Below are 13774 nucleotides of genomic sequence, written 5' to 3'. Positions count from 1 at the left end.
GCAGGCACCGGTCCCTTGGGTCCCAGGCGGCTCGCTGCGCTGCCGCCACGTTCTTCGCAGGGAGCACCAGAGCAGAAGAAAATGACCGAAAGGAGTCGAGTTCTCTCGCCCCAGGTCTTGAAGAACGTTTGTAGATCGGCTCATCGATCGACCGCTATCCAAGCGCGACGTGCTGAGGGGCTGTGTCGAGAGGCTGGACGCGTGGCACGCTCTCAGCTGCGAATGGATCTGACCAGCCAATCGCGGTCAAGAGCGTCCTCCAAACGTACGTGGCGATACAAGGATGCAGAGATAGCAATCAGAGTACGCAATTGCCCAATGGACAACCAGATTCCGAAAGGTTTCTTCGATAAATTTCTTACAATTTCTCGGGAATCCCTCACCTTCGAACGAAGGTGTCCACGCGCATCAGCCCATGGTCACTGCACCTCCTCCCCAGCAACACCCATCCGTGCGTCTATTTGTACATCCCCTTCCTCTGCGGTGTGTGGCTTTTTCTCAAGGGCAATCAATTCACGAAGGTAATCATATCGTCTCGACCTACGAACTCGTGACGGCCGCGTACCCGCCCGTGAGGGCCGGGTACGAGATCCACTCGAGTTGAAGCGCCTGGGCCCACATGGCGGCGTTGCCCATTGCGTAGCACGTGTTGAGGTGGGGCGGGCCGTACACATCGAGGCAATAGCCCGCGTGCCCCATGTGCTGGAGCTGGCGCGTCAGCGGGTTGTAGCGCCAGAGCTGGTTGACATTGCCCGGCGAGCACGCGTAGAGGTGCACGGCACCGCCGACCTTGGCCTCGTACGCGTCGAGGCACTGGCCGCTGCCTTGGTTCATGACCGTGTAGTCGAGGTGGTTGAAGAGCCAGAGCTGCGACGTGTCCCGCGCCGAGGGCGCTTGAAAGGTCAAGCTTGCACTGAGCACGAGCGACGCCAGGGACGCGATGCGTAGCCGAGCGACGGCGATGCCAAGGGTAAAGAACTGCGCCGTGCTCGCGCTGTCGCACGTGACGAGCCGCCGGTTGGCGACCAAGTCCGTGTTGATCGCAGCATCCACGAGCGCCAGGCAGAGTCCCTTGTTGCTAAGTTGGTGGTTGACGAGCGTCCATTTTTGGTTGGCATTAGTGCCATCGCAGCTGTAGCTGTGGATGACGTGGCGCTGGAGACCATTGTCAAAGTACGCGTCGAGGCAGTTGCCGCTTGTGAGCGACTGCAGCTGCTGCGTGCTCGGGTTGTAGCTCCAGCGCTCGGCAACCAGCGGCCCCATGGCCGCAATCCACGCAGGATCGGCGGCGAGGCTTTGCGTTTGCGTTAAAAGGCTGAGTCCGACGCCGTTCGACTGCAGAATGCTGAGCGGCGGCGATGACCCCACCGCGTTCTATTGCAACATATGAGCCATGATGCCAATGGTACACGCTTCGATACCGCGGCCGTTCGCACAATCGGGTACTGCATGCGGCGCAGGAGGTCCCGGAGCGACCACTTGTGCCCATACCCGTCGCCGTCGGCCCGCCACGTCCAGTACGCCCAGCCTTGGGCTGTGTTCATGACCGTCACCAGCTTGCGCCGGAAGGACGCCAGCGCGTTTGGGTCCGAGAACGTGTTGCTCGGTGTCACGACACTCCACTCGCCAAAGTACAGCGGGTGGCCTCGCCAGTTGGCAATGTTCTTGGCGATGCTGTCGATGCCTTGGTTGAGCAGCATCGCCTCCGAGTAGCTCTCGTAGCCCCAAATCAGGTACGGGTGCCACTCGATCCATACGTTTTGCATGCCTTTGCCAAAGTCGCCCATCGCATCGCCGTTGCCAGCATACTGGTTGTACAGCCGCGGCATCATGGTGAGGATGCAGTCCGAGATCGACCGGACGTCATTGTACGACGCCGTGTAGTAGGAGAAGAGCACGTGCGAGTTCATGTGCCCGTCCGGCTCGTTCAGAAGCCCAATCCCGAGGAACGCTTGCTCGTTCTTGTACCGCTGCACGAGGAAGAGCACGAGGTCGCGCGTCACCTTGACGTTGACCGGGTCGTTTGGCCAGTCGACTCGGCCTTTCATGACCGCGGCGCTGTGGTCGTTGCCGTTCTGCGATCCTGGCGCGCCGTGGATGCTAATGAGCACTGCCACGTTCGCCGCGCGCGCCCACTGCTGAATGAGCATGTCGAGGTACTTGAGCCCACCAGGCGCAAAGACCGAGCACTAGTCAGTCATGAGCTTTGACAGTGATACCTCATTAGTGACGGGTGGCACCTGCTGAAAGAGGGGGCCGGTGAGCATACCGCAGCCGCGAATCCAGTACCCGATCGGCACACGCACCGTGTTGAGACCCGCCGCACCGATCTGCGCGATATCGGCTTGCGTAAGGAACGACCGCCGGTGGCTCTCAAAGGCCGCGTCGCCCACGTTATGGCCAAGGACACTCATCGCGTGGTACTCGCCCTGCGACGCTCTGTCTGCTGGCACGCCGTTCCAGATGCTCGACGACGCCGTCATCCAGTGCTCGGCGACGAGCCAGCCGCCGAGGTTGACGCCGCGGCTGGGCACGCGGCCGGCGCGAATATCAGCCTGGATGTGCCCATGCGCAAGGCTGCTACCCACGAGCAGCAGGACGAGGGCGGTATGATGCATAATGTGGCAAAAGTGCAAGTGAGTCGGTTGCCATCCGAGGTTGCCACGTCAGTTCTCCGTCATAGCGTTGACACTCATCTCGGGCGAGAAGGAACGCGCAAAGAATATTCTTGATATTGGCCGTTGCTTACGCCGTCGAGACTTCGTAGAGCTGCAGCAACGCGTCGTCGCCGCCCGAGACGAGGCGGGACCCTGTCTCGTTGTACGCGACGCTCCACACTTGGTCCGTGTGGCACTCGAACGTGTAGAGGCAGCTCTTGGCCGCGAGGTCCCAGATCTTGACCTTGCGGTCGCCGCCACTAGTCACGAGTTGAGCCTGGAATCTTTTAGACACAATCCACGTACCCGGTGGCAAAGTGCTTGCCATCGGGACTGCAAGCGACGCTGAGGACCCACGAGATGTGGCCGGCGACCGACGCGACCATGCTGCTGTGGGCGCTACCGACAATGTGCGTGAGATTGAGATGTGTTGGAACGATTGGCGTACACGTCGTAAATATTGACGTGCATGTCGTCCGAAGCGGCGAGGAGGAAGCTGCCGTCAGGGCTGTATGCGATCGAGCGCACGGGCTTGGTCCGATCTACAGCAAGAGGATGCGCCAGCGCCTCTAAAATGGGAGAAAGAACCTTGATACTTTTGCAGCTGCTTGCCCGACTCGATGTCGTAGATGGCCACGAGGCCATCAAAGGTCGAGCACGCCAAGTGCTTGCCGTCGGGCGAGTACGCGACCGAGAGCACAAACTTGCCCTTGGCGTCAGACGACGACGACGCTTTCGCGGGCTTTTCTTCTTCGACGACAATCGACTGCACGACCTTTTCGTCATGGACGTTGATGATGTTGATCTTGCCCTGCTGCGAGCCCGTCGCGACGAACGCGCCGTCGGGCGAGTAGGCAACCTGCCACGTTTCGCCGGCGCCCGTGTCGATGGTCTTTTCGACGCCGCCCGTCTCGAGGTTGAGGATGCGCACTTGGCAGTCGAGCGACGACGTGGCAGCACGGCGGCCGTCCTTGGTCGCGGCGACGCCAAGCGTGCCCAGCACGTGGCCCGGGAACTGCTTGACGACCGGCAAGATCGCGTTGTCCTCGGTGCTGCTGGCGTCCCAGCTCTTGACGACCTCGTCAACGGACCCGCTCAGAATCTGGTTGCGGCTCGTCCAGACCGTGCTCCAGATGCCATCGTTGTGCGCCGAGCTGACCTTGGCGGATGCTCGGTACATGGCCGCCACAAACCGAAATTGTATACGTCGAAAATAGTGTACAGACAGGCGGCGTTGCACGCTAAATAGTGTTATGTATTTGGCGGCGATGCGATTAGACCGTGCTGATGGCATGCGCGACACGGTGCATGCACACGCGAGTGCAAACGGCTAGGATGTGATCCGCGCTTTGCATCGTGCGACGAGAGATGGACCGCGAGGTGGGTCTACACTGTACCTTATCACACTATTTCAAGACGTCGCGTGTCGTATCCGGATGATCCGGCCGGTCAGATTGCAGTTGCGACGATGCTACGGCGATGGGCGCCGGCAGCGCGGCGACACTACTACGCGTGGCACGATGTCCCCTACGCAGATGTACCCCACGCTCGGCAAACGCTCGTATGCTCTATCTGCAATACTCTACCACTTGCGCCAAGCGCCTTGTAGGATATCGTCGTCCCAAAGGCGCCACCGTTTCCGCGAGCGTTGCTGCCCGTGATCTTCTTTGTCCATGGTGGCGCGTGGCAGCGTGGCGACAAGGCCGGGCGGCTGAGCGCCGACCTCGCGCCGACATTGGCCGAGAGCGTCGGTGCGCTCGTTGTCTCGATCAACTACCGCCTCTCGCCCGAAGTGAGCTACCCCGCCCACATCGAAGACGCCGAGTTGGCGCGGCAATGGCTCGACACCCACATCGGAAAGGTACACATACAATGCTACATGTTCGTATCGCAGGATGTGCTATTAGTATGGAGGCGACGCCACCCGCGTCATCTGGGTGGGCCACAGCGCGGGCGCCCATACGATCATGAAGATGCTGCTTGCCCCGAAAACAAAGGCGGCGCTGCCAATGCCTCGCGCCGTCGTGGGTATTGCAGGCGTGTACAACATTGTTCGCATGGCCAATGCGTCTGTCTACGGCGGATTGGTTGTCACGCCCGTCTTTGGGGCCAATGCCCAAGTGTGGCGAGAAGCCTCCGTGATGCAGCCGACGCTGCAGGGTGTCGACGCCATGTGTCCGATTTTGCTCTTGAACGCAAGCGACGACTTGCACCTCGAGGACGACAGTCGCGAGCTGCAGCAGTGGTTTCGTGACTACGGCCATGTACGTCATTTTTGTGTCGCCTCGCATAGCAATACTGTCGATGGCCACTGTCTAGGAACGCGTGGCGCACCACGTGGTGCCAGAGACGAACCACCTCTCGATCTTGGGCGATGTGAGCGGCAGCTCCAAGACGACGGCGCTCATTGCCGACTTTATCAAGAGCATCGTACAGTAATCGAAGAGGGTGGATTGATGCTTAGACGCCCTTGCGGTCGGTCATGGCGCGGATGATGCAGCCGCTGCCAGCCTTGGCCGCGAGCTGGCCGTGCCACTCGAGAAAGACCGAGTTGTTCTGGGGCACCGAGAGGCCCTTGTACACGTACTTCATCAGATTGTCTTCCAAGTCGGGCGTGAGCTCCTGCACAGTGCGCGCAATGTCGGCCTTGGAGCACGCGAGAAGCGCGCTAAAGACGGTCTGCGCGTTGGCATCGCGCGTGGCCTCGTCCGGTGCGTTCACGGGCGGGTTCTCCAGCGAGGCAGCGACGGCCTCGACAAACTTCTTCTGCAGGAGCAGCTGCTGGACGCGGCTAGCGCGGGCGCGGACCTCGGCGTCGTCGCTCATGCTGGTGCTGGCAGATCGGCTTTGCCAACCTGGGGCCGGATGGCGAGACCTCGTTACAAGCACATACGGCGACAAGCACATGAACATCATTCCGTGTAACGCGCCGTGAAGATCGTAGTATACCGTCTGATTGGCTAAAAAGCTGTCGACGCGCTCGCTGATTGGCCAATGTCAGTGCGACTCGGCTAACGAGAATTCTGTCCAAAATGGGATCGGTATCAGCATTAAATCCGTTTCGACCTACATCGTTTTATTCTGCTCGATACTAACCCTTTGTGATAAAAATATGAAGGTGAATATTAATTTGGAAACATTTTATTCGGCCCAGAAATTGGACTTCGGGAATAACGAATACGGCAACATGGAGAGACCGGCCCATGACGGCGACGACCCGACCAGCGCGCCGCCGGCGCCCGCGGTCCTCCGCGTCTCCGTGGTCAACGCCATGGATGGCATGCAATACGACATCGACCTTAGCAGCAGGTACGCATGGCAGGCGATGCGAATGCGACGGCTAACACCGCCTACCAGAGCGACGGGCAACGTCCTGCGCCAGGAGCTGCTGGTCGCGACAGGCATCCCAACTGACGAGCAGATCTTGCTCTACGGCCCGCCCTATGCCCGCTTGGACCCGAAGAAGACGATCGAGTCGTACCAGTTCCACACATCCCAGGTGCGCGACCGCCATGGCAAGTGCATGGCAGACATATCCTGTTGGTAGAAGTCGGTCTTTGTATACGACCGGCGCGCGCTCTCGCAAGAGACGCTGGCCGTTGCACCGACCGTGCTGCAGCCGCAACACTACGAAGGTGCATCGTCTTCTTCTCGAACCTTCTCACGCAGGGCATATCTTGCAGTACCATCACTCTCCCCGTCGTCGGCGCCGGTCGCGCGGCCCTTGTACGATTCGTCGAGCCCGCTCTTGAAAGCCTTGTACGACTACGAGGTGCAGTTCAAGGCCGTCGCGATGATGGGCCAAACGCTCGACAGCGTCGCGCAGGTGCGCTTTTTCAAAGTGCAATCTGGGCACGAACGGCATTAGGCGCGTCTCGATGCGTGTGACTCGTGCTTGGCGCAGCAGCGGGCACAAGCCTCCGCGATTCAAGCCGCCATGGCCAACCTCGACACCTTTCACATGTATGGACCTCGATCATCATCTCGCATGCTCATCTGAGGACCTCGACTAGTGCCATGACACAGCACTTTCAACCGTTCTGGAAGGACTTTCGCAACACGAGCGAGCACCACGAAGAGCTCCTCTCGCACCTCGAGGCGTACATCAGTCGCCTCGAGACGATCCCACTCCACCCGGCGCTGCAATCGCCGCCCCACCGCACGACCCTCTACGACTGCATCCCGCTGGAGCGCGTCCGTGAGTGGCGCACGCAATGCGAGCAGTCCCACACCCACCTGCAAGCCAAAATGGAGGCGCTCGCTGCCGCGTACCACGCGCTCACCGAAAGCATTCGCGTCGGTCTCACGTCGAGCACACAGTCGGCGCGGCCGGCGTCGGATCTGCTCCGGCAACGGGACGTGCTCTACGCCAAAGTGGTCTCGTCGACCGACCACATGAACGTCAAAAGCATCGTCGCGACGCTGCAGGCCAACTACGAGACGGTCGTTCAGCGCGTCGCCGAGACCGTGCCGCAGAATGTGCTGCCCGAATCGAATACAACGAGCAGCAGCATGACGACCAGCTACATGTTTGCATCGGCCACCGTCCTCGAGGCGTTCCGCGGCCTCGACGAGATGCAGCGGGACCAAGCTGCGCTCGTATGCCCCGAATGTGGATCCACGTGTCGACTCATGCGCCTCGTTGCGCCTCGTTGTCTTAGTTGCCGCACGTGCAGCAGGTGGTCGACGACGAGCTCAAGACATTTATGCTCGCGGTCGCCGAGAGCAAGGACAGCATGAATGCAGCCGTGCACACTCAGCTGCGCTGGGTCTCCCGCGTCCAGTCGGAGATTCGGGACTTTGAACAGACGCTCAGCTTGCTCAGGGATGCGCTTGCTGTGCAGAAGCGGCAGTTTGCCGAGCTCGACCACGTGGCCAAGCTGCCAGGTACCGAGTTGGCTGTCGAGGCGATGACGCGTCACTGCGTGTGCGTAGAGGCCTATGACGCGTGCATTCAGGAGATTATTCGTCGACGCACGTACGGGCGCGAATTCACGTGGAAGATTCAGAGCATGGGCGAGAAGCTCGCGCAGATGCGCGAGGATGAAGTGCTCTTACGCGATGCGTTCCTCAAGGACTTTGGGCAGCACCTACCGCGCGACTTCGTGCCAGGTCTCGTCGAGAAGCCGTCCCACTGCGATATCCGCATGCGGCCGTTTGACACAGTGGATCTTGTGGCATGAGATGCCGTGTCTTAGTCGTATTGCGTAGGCACTGCCGGCCATTGATGCGCCGTCGCCGGCCCCGTTTGAGATGGAGCAGCGCGAATTGGATGTGCTTCGCGAACGCTGCAAGGAGCTCGAAGGGCGCGTCGACGAGCTCCAAACCGAACTCGACGACCAGAAGAAGGCGTCGTGCCATTGCAGCTCGTTCTCGAACGCATCGAGGTCCATCCCATTTTGGGGTATATATATGTAACGATGCCGTGTGTGTAGCATGAGCTGCAGCGCCGAGAAAGGTCCCAACTTTCCATTGGTACTCGCTCTCGCGGCGACGGCCGGCCATCCCGCCGGCATGGCCAACTCGTCCGAGCTCCTCGACAAGACAGCGCGCCTCGAAGGCATGCTGGACGAACGCAATGCGATGGTCGCGTCGCTCGAAGCCCGCATTGCGTCGCAGGACGAGGCGCTTTTGCGCGCCAACGACGAGTGCGAAGTCGCCAAGAACGACCTTGCGCACGCACAGTTCCTCCTCGGTTCGCAGCGCTCAGCGCTCAAGCAGATCTGGAACCTTGTGGGCATGGACGAAGCGACATTCGAGATGCAGACGGTCGACGGTCTCCAGAAGGGCCTCGACGCCTTTGAAGACATGTGGCTGGCCAAGCAGCAGCAGGCGACGACGACAATGACGATGACGGCGGCGCCGAGCGAGAAGGAGACGACCAACGATGACATAGTGTCCAAAATCGCATTCCGGTCGTTCAGTTATGACGACCTCGCGCTGTTTCTGCCGACATTTGCGCCGAGTGACGCGAGCGCGGCCAAGATCTACTTGGCGTTCCACCTTGGGTGCCCCAACCGGTTCCTCTCGGACGAGTCGATTGCGATGTTTCACCAAGCCCAAAACCGGTTTGTATCAAGATAGAAATGTGTGGCGACTTGATACTCTTTTTTGATAGATACCCCGAGTACATTTTGGGCCGCATCGTCTTTATCGACGAGCGCGAGGCGACCGAACGCGACAACCCGTACCGCCTCATCCTTGGCACGACCTTTTATGTGTTGACCGTCACGTGCTTGGTCGACTACTAACGCTCCGGTCGACGCTCGTGCGTCAGCAGCACGATTGGGCTCCTATGAAATGAGACACCTTATTGCCACGCAATGCTGTGTTGCTGCACGTGCACTGGTCCCAACACTCCGCCTGCCGATGCGTGAAAATGAACCTCGGTGGGCCGTGCGCAGCCGTCACGATCGAGGACTCGGATCGGGATAAGGAACAGGCGACGTTGGTTGTCGACATGTAGCCGAGACTACGTAGTGCGAGCAGAGACATGGTAACCAGCAGTGGTCGGCTCCGACTTGGAGCTGCTGCGTCGTAGGGACCAGAGGGTCGAGCGCAGAAGAAGAGCATTTTTGGAGCGTGGATGTGCGTGTCTAGATACTAAAAAGCAGAGGCGACCAGTCGGCTAGCCATTCTCTCAGGTGATGCAATTGTGGTTTTAGCCTCGTGAGCTGGGACCGCAGCCGAATCGAATCGAGTCCCACCCAGACCGTGTTTTCGACTCGACCGAGCGAACGCAGCACAGGACACACAGAAGAAGCGACTCAAACCGTGCTTTATCCACGCAGAAATCTCGTACGAAAACTTAGCAAACCGAGCAAGGTTTCAAGTTATTACCTACAACCCTACCCTCCCTCCCACTGCAGACGATGCGGCAGAGTCGCCAGGGATGCGCCACGTTGCGCGGCCAGCTAAAAACACACAACTTTGCATGTCTCGGACATGGTGGCATGTGGATCGTGGGATCGTGGCCGACTCTGCAAGGCAACACACATGGATTATCTCGCAGACACCGTCAGCAGACCCTGGAGCCTGCCTCATAAACGATTGGCAGAGTCCACGCAGTGACCTGGCCCAGGTCACTGCGTGGACTCTGCCAATCGTTTATGTTGGACCCAGGTCACCTGGGTCCGACGTCAACCAGCCTCCCCGTCCTGAAAACCGGAGCCAAAGGATAGTCTTCGGTAGAGCCAGTGTTGTCATCTATGCAGTGGTAGCTACATATACCGTAAATCGTGAGAACACTCTGCTCCATTGCTTGACGCACGCGCTGCCACCGTACGCGTAATCAAGGTACGTCCGGGCCAAGTTGCGTGTACCAAGTGCTCGTGTCCCAGCATCCGGAAACCAACGAGGTTTATCCGGTCCTGGTCGACAGCAGCGCAAGTAACATTTTCGAATCAACTCCGACCGCCCCACATAGCACCCTCTGCCATGGCTGCCCAGAAGCGCTCTGCTGTCGAGAAGGCCGCCGCCACGAACGCCGCTGCCGGCGACGCTGAGCGGCCCATCGACCAGTTTGACCGCGAGTTTCAGAAGTACAACAACAAGCACGTACGTCCCGCCTGCCACCCCATCGACCATGTTGCTCACGCCACCTTGTAGAATGCGCTGTCGAGCACCGCGCTCACCTTGGCGCGCACCGAGCTCTCCAAGAACCGCGCGCTCTTGTGGCAAGACGATAAGCTCCTCAAGGAGAAGAAGGAAGGGTCGCTGACCAAGGAGCGCCGAGCGTACCTCGAGAAGCGCTGCGCCGACCTCGAGACGGCGCTCGACAAGTACCACCACGCGGTCGCGTCGTCCAACTACACGCGCGCGGGCCTTTCGTTCGTGGGCCTCCTCCTCTTCCTCGTGCTCATGTACTTTCTTAACCAAAAGGTCCCGATGTTTTGATTGCAGAAACGTCAAAGGAGCCTCGATAGAAGAAGATAGGGTGACACCAATAGAGAACTGCATGCTATTTTACTCCATGGACAACTACAATCACTGCAGGGACGGGATGCCAACGCTTACGTTGTGCACGACAACGCCGTGGTCCGAGACCGACGACGGGTTTTGAATCACAACCACGTCGCGCGGCGCGGTCAGCGGCAAGATCTCGTCGCCCGAGAGCACATCGTCGATGCTGAGCCCGCGCATGAGCCGCGCATACGTGCTAAAGAGCTGGTACGCATTCCACTGCCCAAAGTCTTCGCTTTGAAACTTGGGCGTCGGGCGCAACAGCAAGCTACACCGTTCGTAGTGTGAGATCCGGTCGGCGGACTATATCTTCCAGTCAGTATACCCGAGATGCGCCGACGTGCCAAGGATCAAGCTCTCTTCCAAAATGAGAAAGACCATCGAGGAATCGTCCACGGTCGTCGCTGTCCACGCGCCAAACTGCAAATATCAAGGTATCAACTGTAGACTTGGGATGGCGGCTTCATACCACGAGGTAGGCGAGGAAGAAGAAGCCCACGATCTGGCGCACGTGGCGAAAAAGATAGTACTTGGGGAGAACGCTGTCTGTCGGGAGTCGCTCCTACCCCACAGTCGACACATCCGTATCAACGTACAGCAGAGAGAGGGTCGTACGCCGCGCATCATGTAAACGCCATGAGTAGGAAGTGGAGATTCTGCGACGTATGCTACACAGCCATTCGCATCAAGGAGCGGCGAGGATGGAAGAGCGCAATACATGCAAGAGGTAGAGCAAGACGAGCACATGCAACGTGAGTGCGAGCACAAGCACCTCGGTCGACTCGTTCACGGTGCGCCACCAGCGAAAGATGGCGAGGATGATCGCATAGACTAGTTCATATCATGCACCGGCCGTAAGAGGAGATATGAGAGATGTACCGCTGAGGCTCACGCTGTGGCGCCAGCCCAGCGACGGGGTCGTGATCCCATACCCGACCGCGATCAAGAGCACACTCAGCATGAAGCTGCCAAAGAAGACGGCGTGGAACGCATTCGCCATAGCTTGCGGAGCCTCCAGACACATCACAAGCAACTGGACGATCATATCGAGGAGAGCGGCGACGGCCGTGGCGCCAAGCGCCGTGTGCAGTCCGGTGCAATACTAATAGAGGTGGTGAGCTGGCAAAGCTCTAGTGGTAGGTCGTACCTCCTTGGCGCGGTAGCAGTAGACGACCCAGAGACTCAAGAGCGCGAGCCAGAGACTGCCGTACAGCAGCGGAAGCTCGATGGGGACGACGGGCATTTTGCAGAGTAAACGCCCGTTGGCCACCGGATACCGGCGCCCTTTCCAGCGATCTTCGATGGAACGTTGGCGCCGTATCCGGACGCAACGCTTCAACTTCAACCTTGGCGCCACGTCCGGCGTTGGTCAGACAAAAGAGACCAAATGAATGGGTAGTCCCATCCAAGAAAGCAAAATGACATACATCGGTGGATGGTGTTTCCTATGTTTTCCATGCAATCGCCTTGTTGAGCAGTTAAAATAGACTCGTACTAGTACCCTCATCGCTCGCACCGGCGTGGTGACAGCGCGTGTCTCGTCCAGACCAAAGCATCGCTCGCGTCAACTGTCTCCTGACGATGACGTGCACACGAACCATTTTGTTGAGTTATCGCACTACGGCTTGCAGTGTACACTGGCATTTGATGGCAGCCGCTGTACGCGGTTTGACAGCGCTTTCGTGTCTCTCATGAGCTGCCATTGAGAGGATCTCGGTATCTTTTTTGGATGCTTGAGTCTTGCTTGCGTTTCTTGATGCCTCTCTTGAGAGTTTCCACGTCGTTCTTGAAGATTTCGGTGTCGTCCTCGAGCTGCTCCACGCGGTCTTCCGGTTGTTATCAAGGCTTCTCCTGTGCGCCGCGCGCATGGGACTTAGTCTGCGCAGAATGTCGTACTGGACGCGATGGGGTGGAGATGCTAAGAAGCGCACCGATTGTCCCGCTACAGCCGACAGGATAGGGGTCATGACGACAGGATTAGCGCTCACCAATGTACAATTGGGTTCACATTGCTACTTGCGACTTTACGGCACTCCGGTCCGGAGTGCCATCCAGTTCACCGATCCGTCACACGGGCACGCGCCGTCGACTAGTTTCGTGGACAATATAGGCGAGAAGGATTCCCATTGCTTCATTCTCACCTGTCATCTCATTGCCTACTGATGATCGCGTGTGCCATTTCCACTGGTCATGAGCACCTTCCGCCTTCCTCTTGGCTGAGCAGGTACCCTCGCGCGATATGCAATAAGTTCAGGACGTAAAGCTTCTCCGAGTTGGAGCGCCGCCACTCGTACTGCAGGGTTTCTCGTCCCCAGCAGGAATTGCACTCCACCAACGCGCAACGCGATCACGACCAAGCTGCCCTCAGACCCGCGATCACCGCATAGCCCGAGTGGTACATACAGGATGGTACAGTAATAAGGAGGCAAAGAAGACGGGAGGTTCTTGAGCACGTTCTGGTGTGCCCGCTGGACGCTGTTGGACGCGTTCAAGTCGTGTCCGAGACTTCAGCATACATCGACATCATTGAAAGACCAACGCGATTAGGGTAATGAATGCCAAAACGAACTCATGATACCTAAGGCAACTTGATGTTGCAGCGCTTGCGCGCGTTGCCAACCTTTAACCCAGCCCACGCGTAGACGAAACCGGTTAGGATGACGACGAGGATGATGGTGCCGCCATCAGGCGCGAAGCCATGGTGCCATGTCGTGTCGAGAAATGAGGGGCGGCTATTTTGTCCAAGCGCGAACAGCTCGAGCATCGAGATAACACCCCTTTCACACCCCAAAACCCCTAGTACCCCATACAACGTTACCAGACACTCGGACCGTCCACGCCCGGACAACCCGAAACCCAGCGTTATGATCGAGGTTTTATGGATTTATGGATTCTACACATCCAGTGTCGTAGTTTCTACGCGCACCATTGAATTGAATTAATGCAAAATTCAATTTCGCGAGCAGCGACGTTCCTCGCTTGAGGCCAAGGCCATGGCTCCAATTCGCACAATCTAATGTTTTTGTTTGGAGTTATGATCGAGGTTTTATGGATTTATGGATTCTACACATCCAGTGTCGTAGTTTCTACGCGCACCATTTGAATTGAATTAATGCAAAATTCTATTTTCGCGAGCAGCGACGTTCCTCGCTTGA

At 58.4% G+C, this 13774-nt stretch overlaps 5 protein-coding genes across 5 annotated transcripts; 3 read left to right on the top strand and 2 right to left on the bottom strand.

Moving 5' to 3' along the window:
* Positions 1-540: 540 nt before the first annotated feature.
* Positions 541-3837, bottom strand: SPRG_19057 (hypothetical protein; the record flags this gene model as incomplete). Its single annotated transcript, XM_012339863.1, has 7 exons — positions 541-1374; positions 1422-2189; positions 2241-2580; positions 2750-2917; positions 2964-3056; positions 3106-3199; positions 3246-3837. 7 exons carry the CDS (start codon positions 3835-3837, stop codon positions 541-543), a joined length of 2889 nt encoding a protein of 962 aa, XP_012195253.1.
* Positions 3838-4125: 288 nt separating this feature from the next.
* On the top strand, positions 4126-5096 carry SPRG_19056 (hypothetical protein; the record flags this gene model as incomplete). Its single annotated transcript, XM_012339862.1, has 4 exons — positions 4126-4218; positions 4267-4518; positions 4565-4921; positions 4977-5096. The coding sequence occupies 4 exons, from the start codon at positions 4126-4128 to the stop codon at positions 5094-5096; spliced, it is 822 nt and encodes a 273-aa protein (XP_012195252.1).
* Positions 5097-5844: 748 nt separating this feature from the next.
* SPRG_19055 (hypothetical protein) lies at positions 5845-8908 on the top strand (the record flags this gene model as incomplete). Its single annotated transcript, XM_012339861.1, has 11 exons — positions 5845-5966; positions 6015-6156; positions 6205-6292; positions 6341-6483; positions 6526-6620; positions 6671-7256; positions 7319-7544; positions 7593-7822; positions 7869-8044; positions 8093-8725; positions 8776-8908. 11 exons carry the CDS (start codon positions 5845-5847, stop codon positions 8906-8908), a joined length of 2574 nt encoding a protein of 857 aa, XP_012195251.1.
* Positions 8909-10094: 1186 nt separating this feature from the next.
* SPRG_19054 (hypothetical protein) lies at positions 10095-10553 on the top strand (the record flags this gene model as incomplete). The annotated part of the gene is made up of 2 exons (XM_012339860.1): positions 10095-10214; positions 10266-10553. The coding sequence occupies 2 exons, from the start codon at positions 10095-10097 to the stop codon at positions 10551-10553; spliced, it is 408 nt and encodes a 135-aa protein (XP_012195250.1).
* A 90-nt stretch (positions 10554-10643) lies between these two features.
* On the bottom strand, positions 10644-11862 carry SPRG_19053 (hypothetical protein; the record flags this gene model as incomplete). Its single annotated transcript, XM_012339859.1, has 6 exons — positions 10644-10887; positions 10945-11039; positions 11089-11181; positions 11338-11450; positions 11499-11721; positions 11767-11862. The coding sequence occupies 6 exons, from the start codon at positions 11860-11862 to the stop codon at positions 10644-10646; spliced, it is 864 nt and encodes a 287-aa protein (XP_012195249.1).
* Positions 11863-13774: the final 1912 nt, after the last annotated feature.

This window comes from Saprolegnia parasitica (assembly GCF_000151545.1).
Source record: "Saprolegnia parasitica CBS 223.65 unplaced genomic scaffold supercont2.3, whole genome shotgun sequence".
NCBI classification, from domain to species: domain Eukaryota; phylum Oomycota; class Saprolegniomycetes; order Saprolegniales; family Saprolegniaceae; genus Saprolegnia; species Saprolegnia parasitica.
This window is presented reverse-complemented; position numbering and strand designations above follow the sequence as displayed.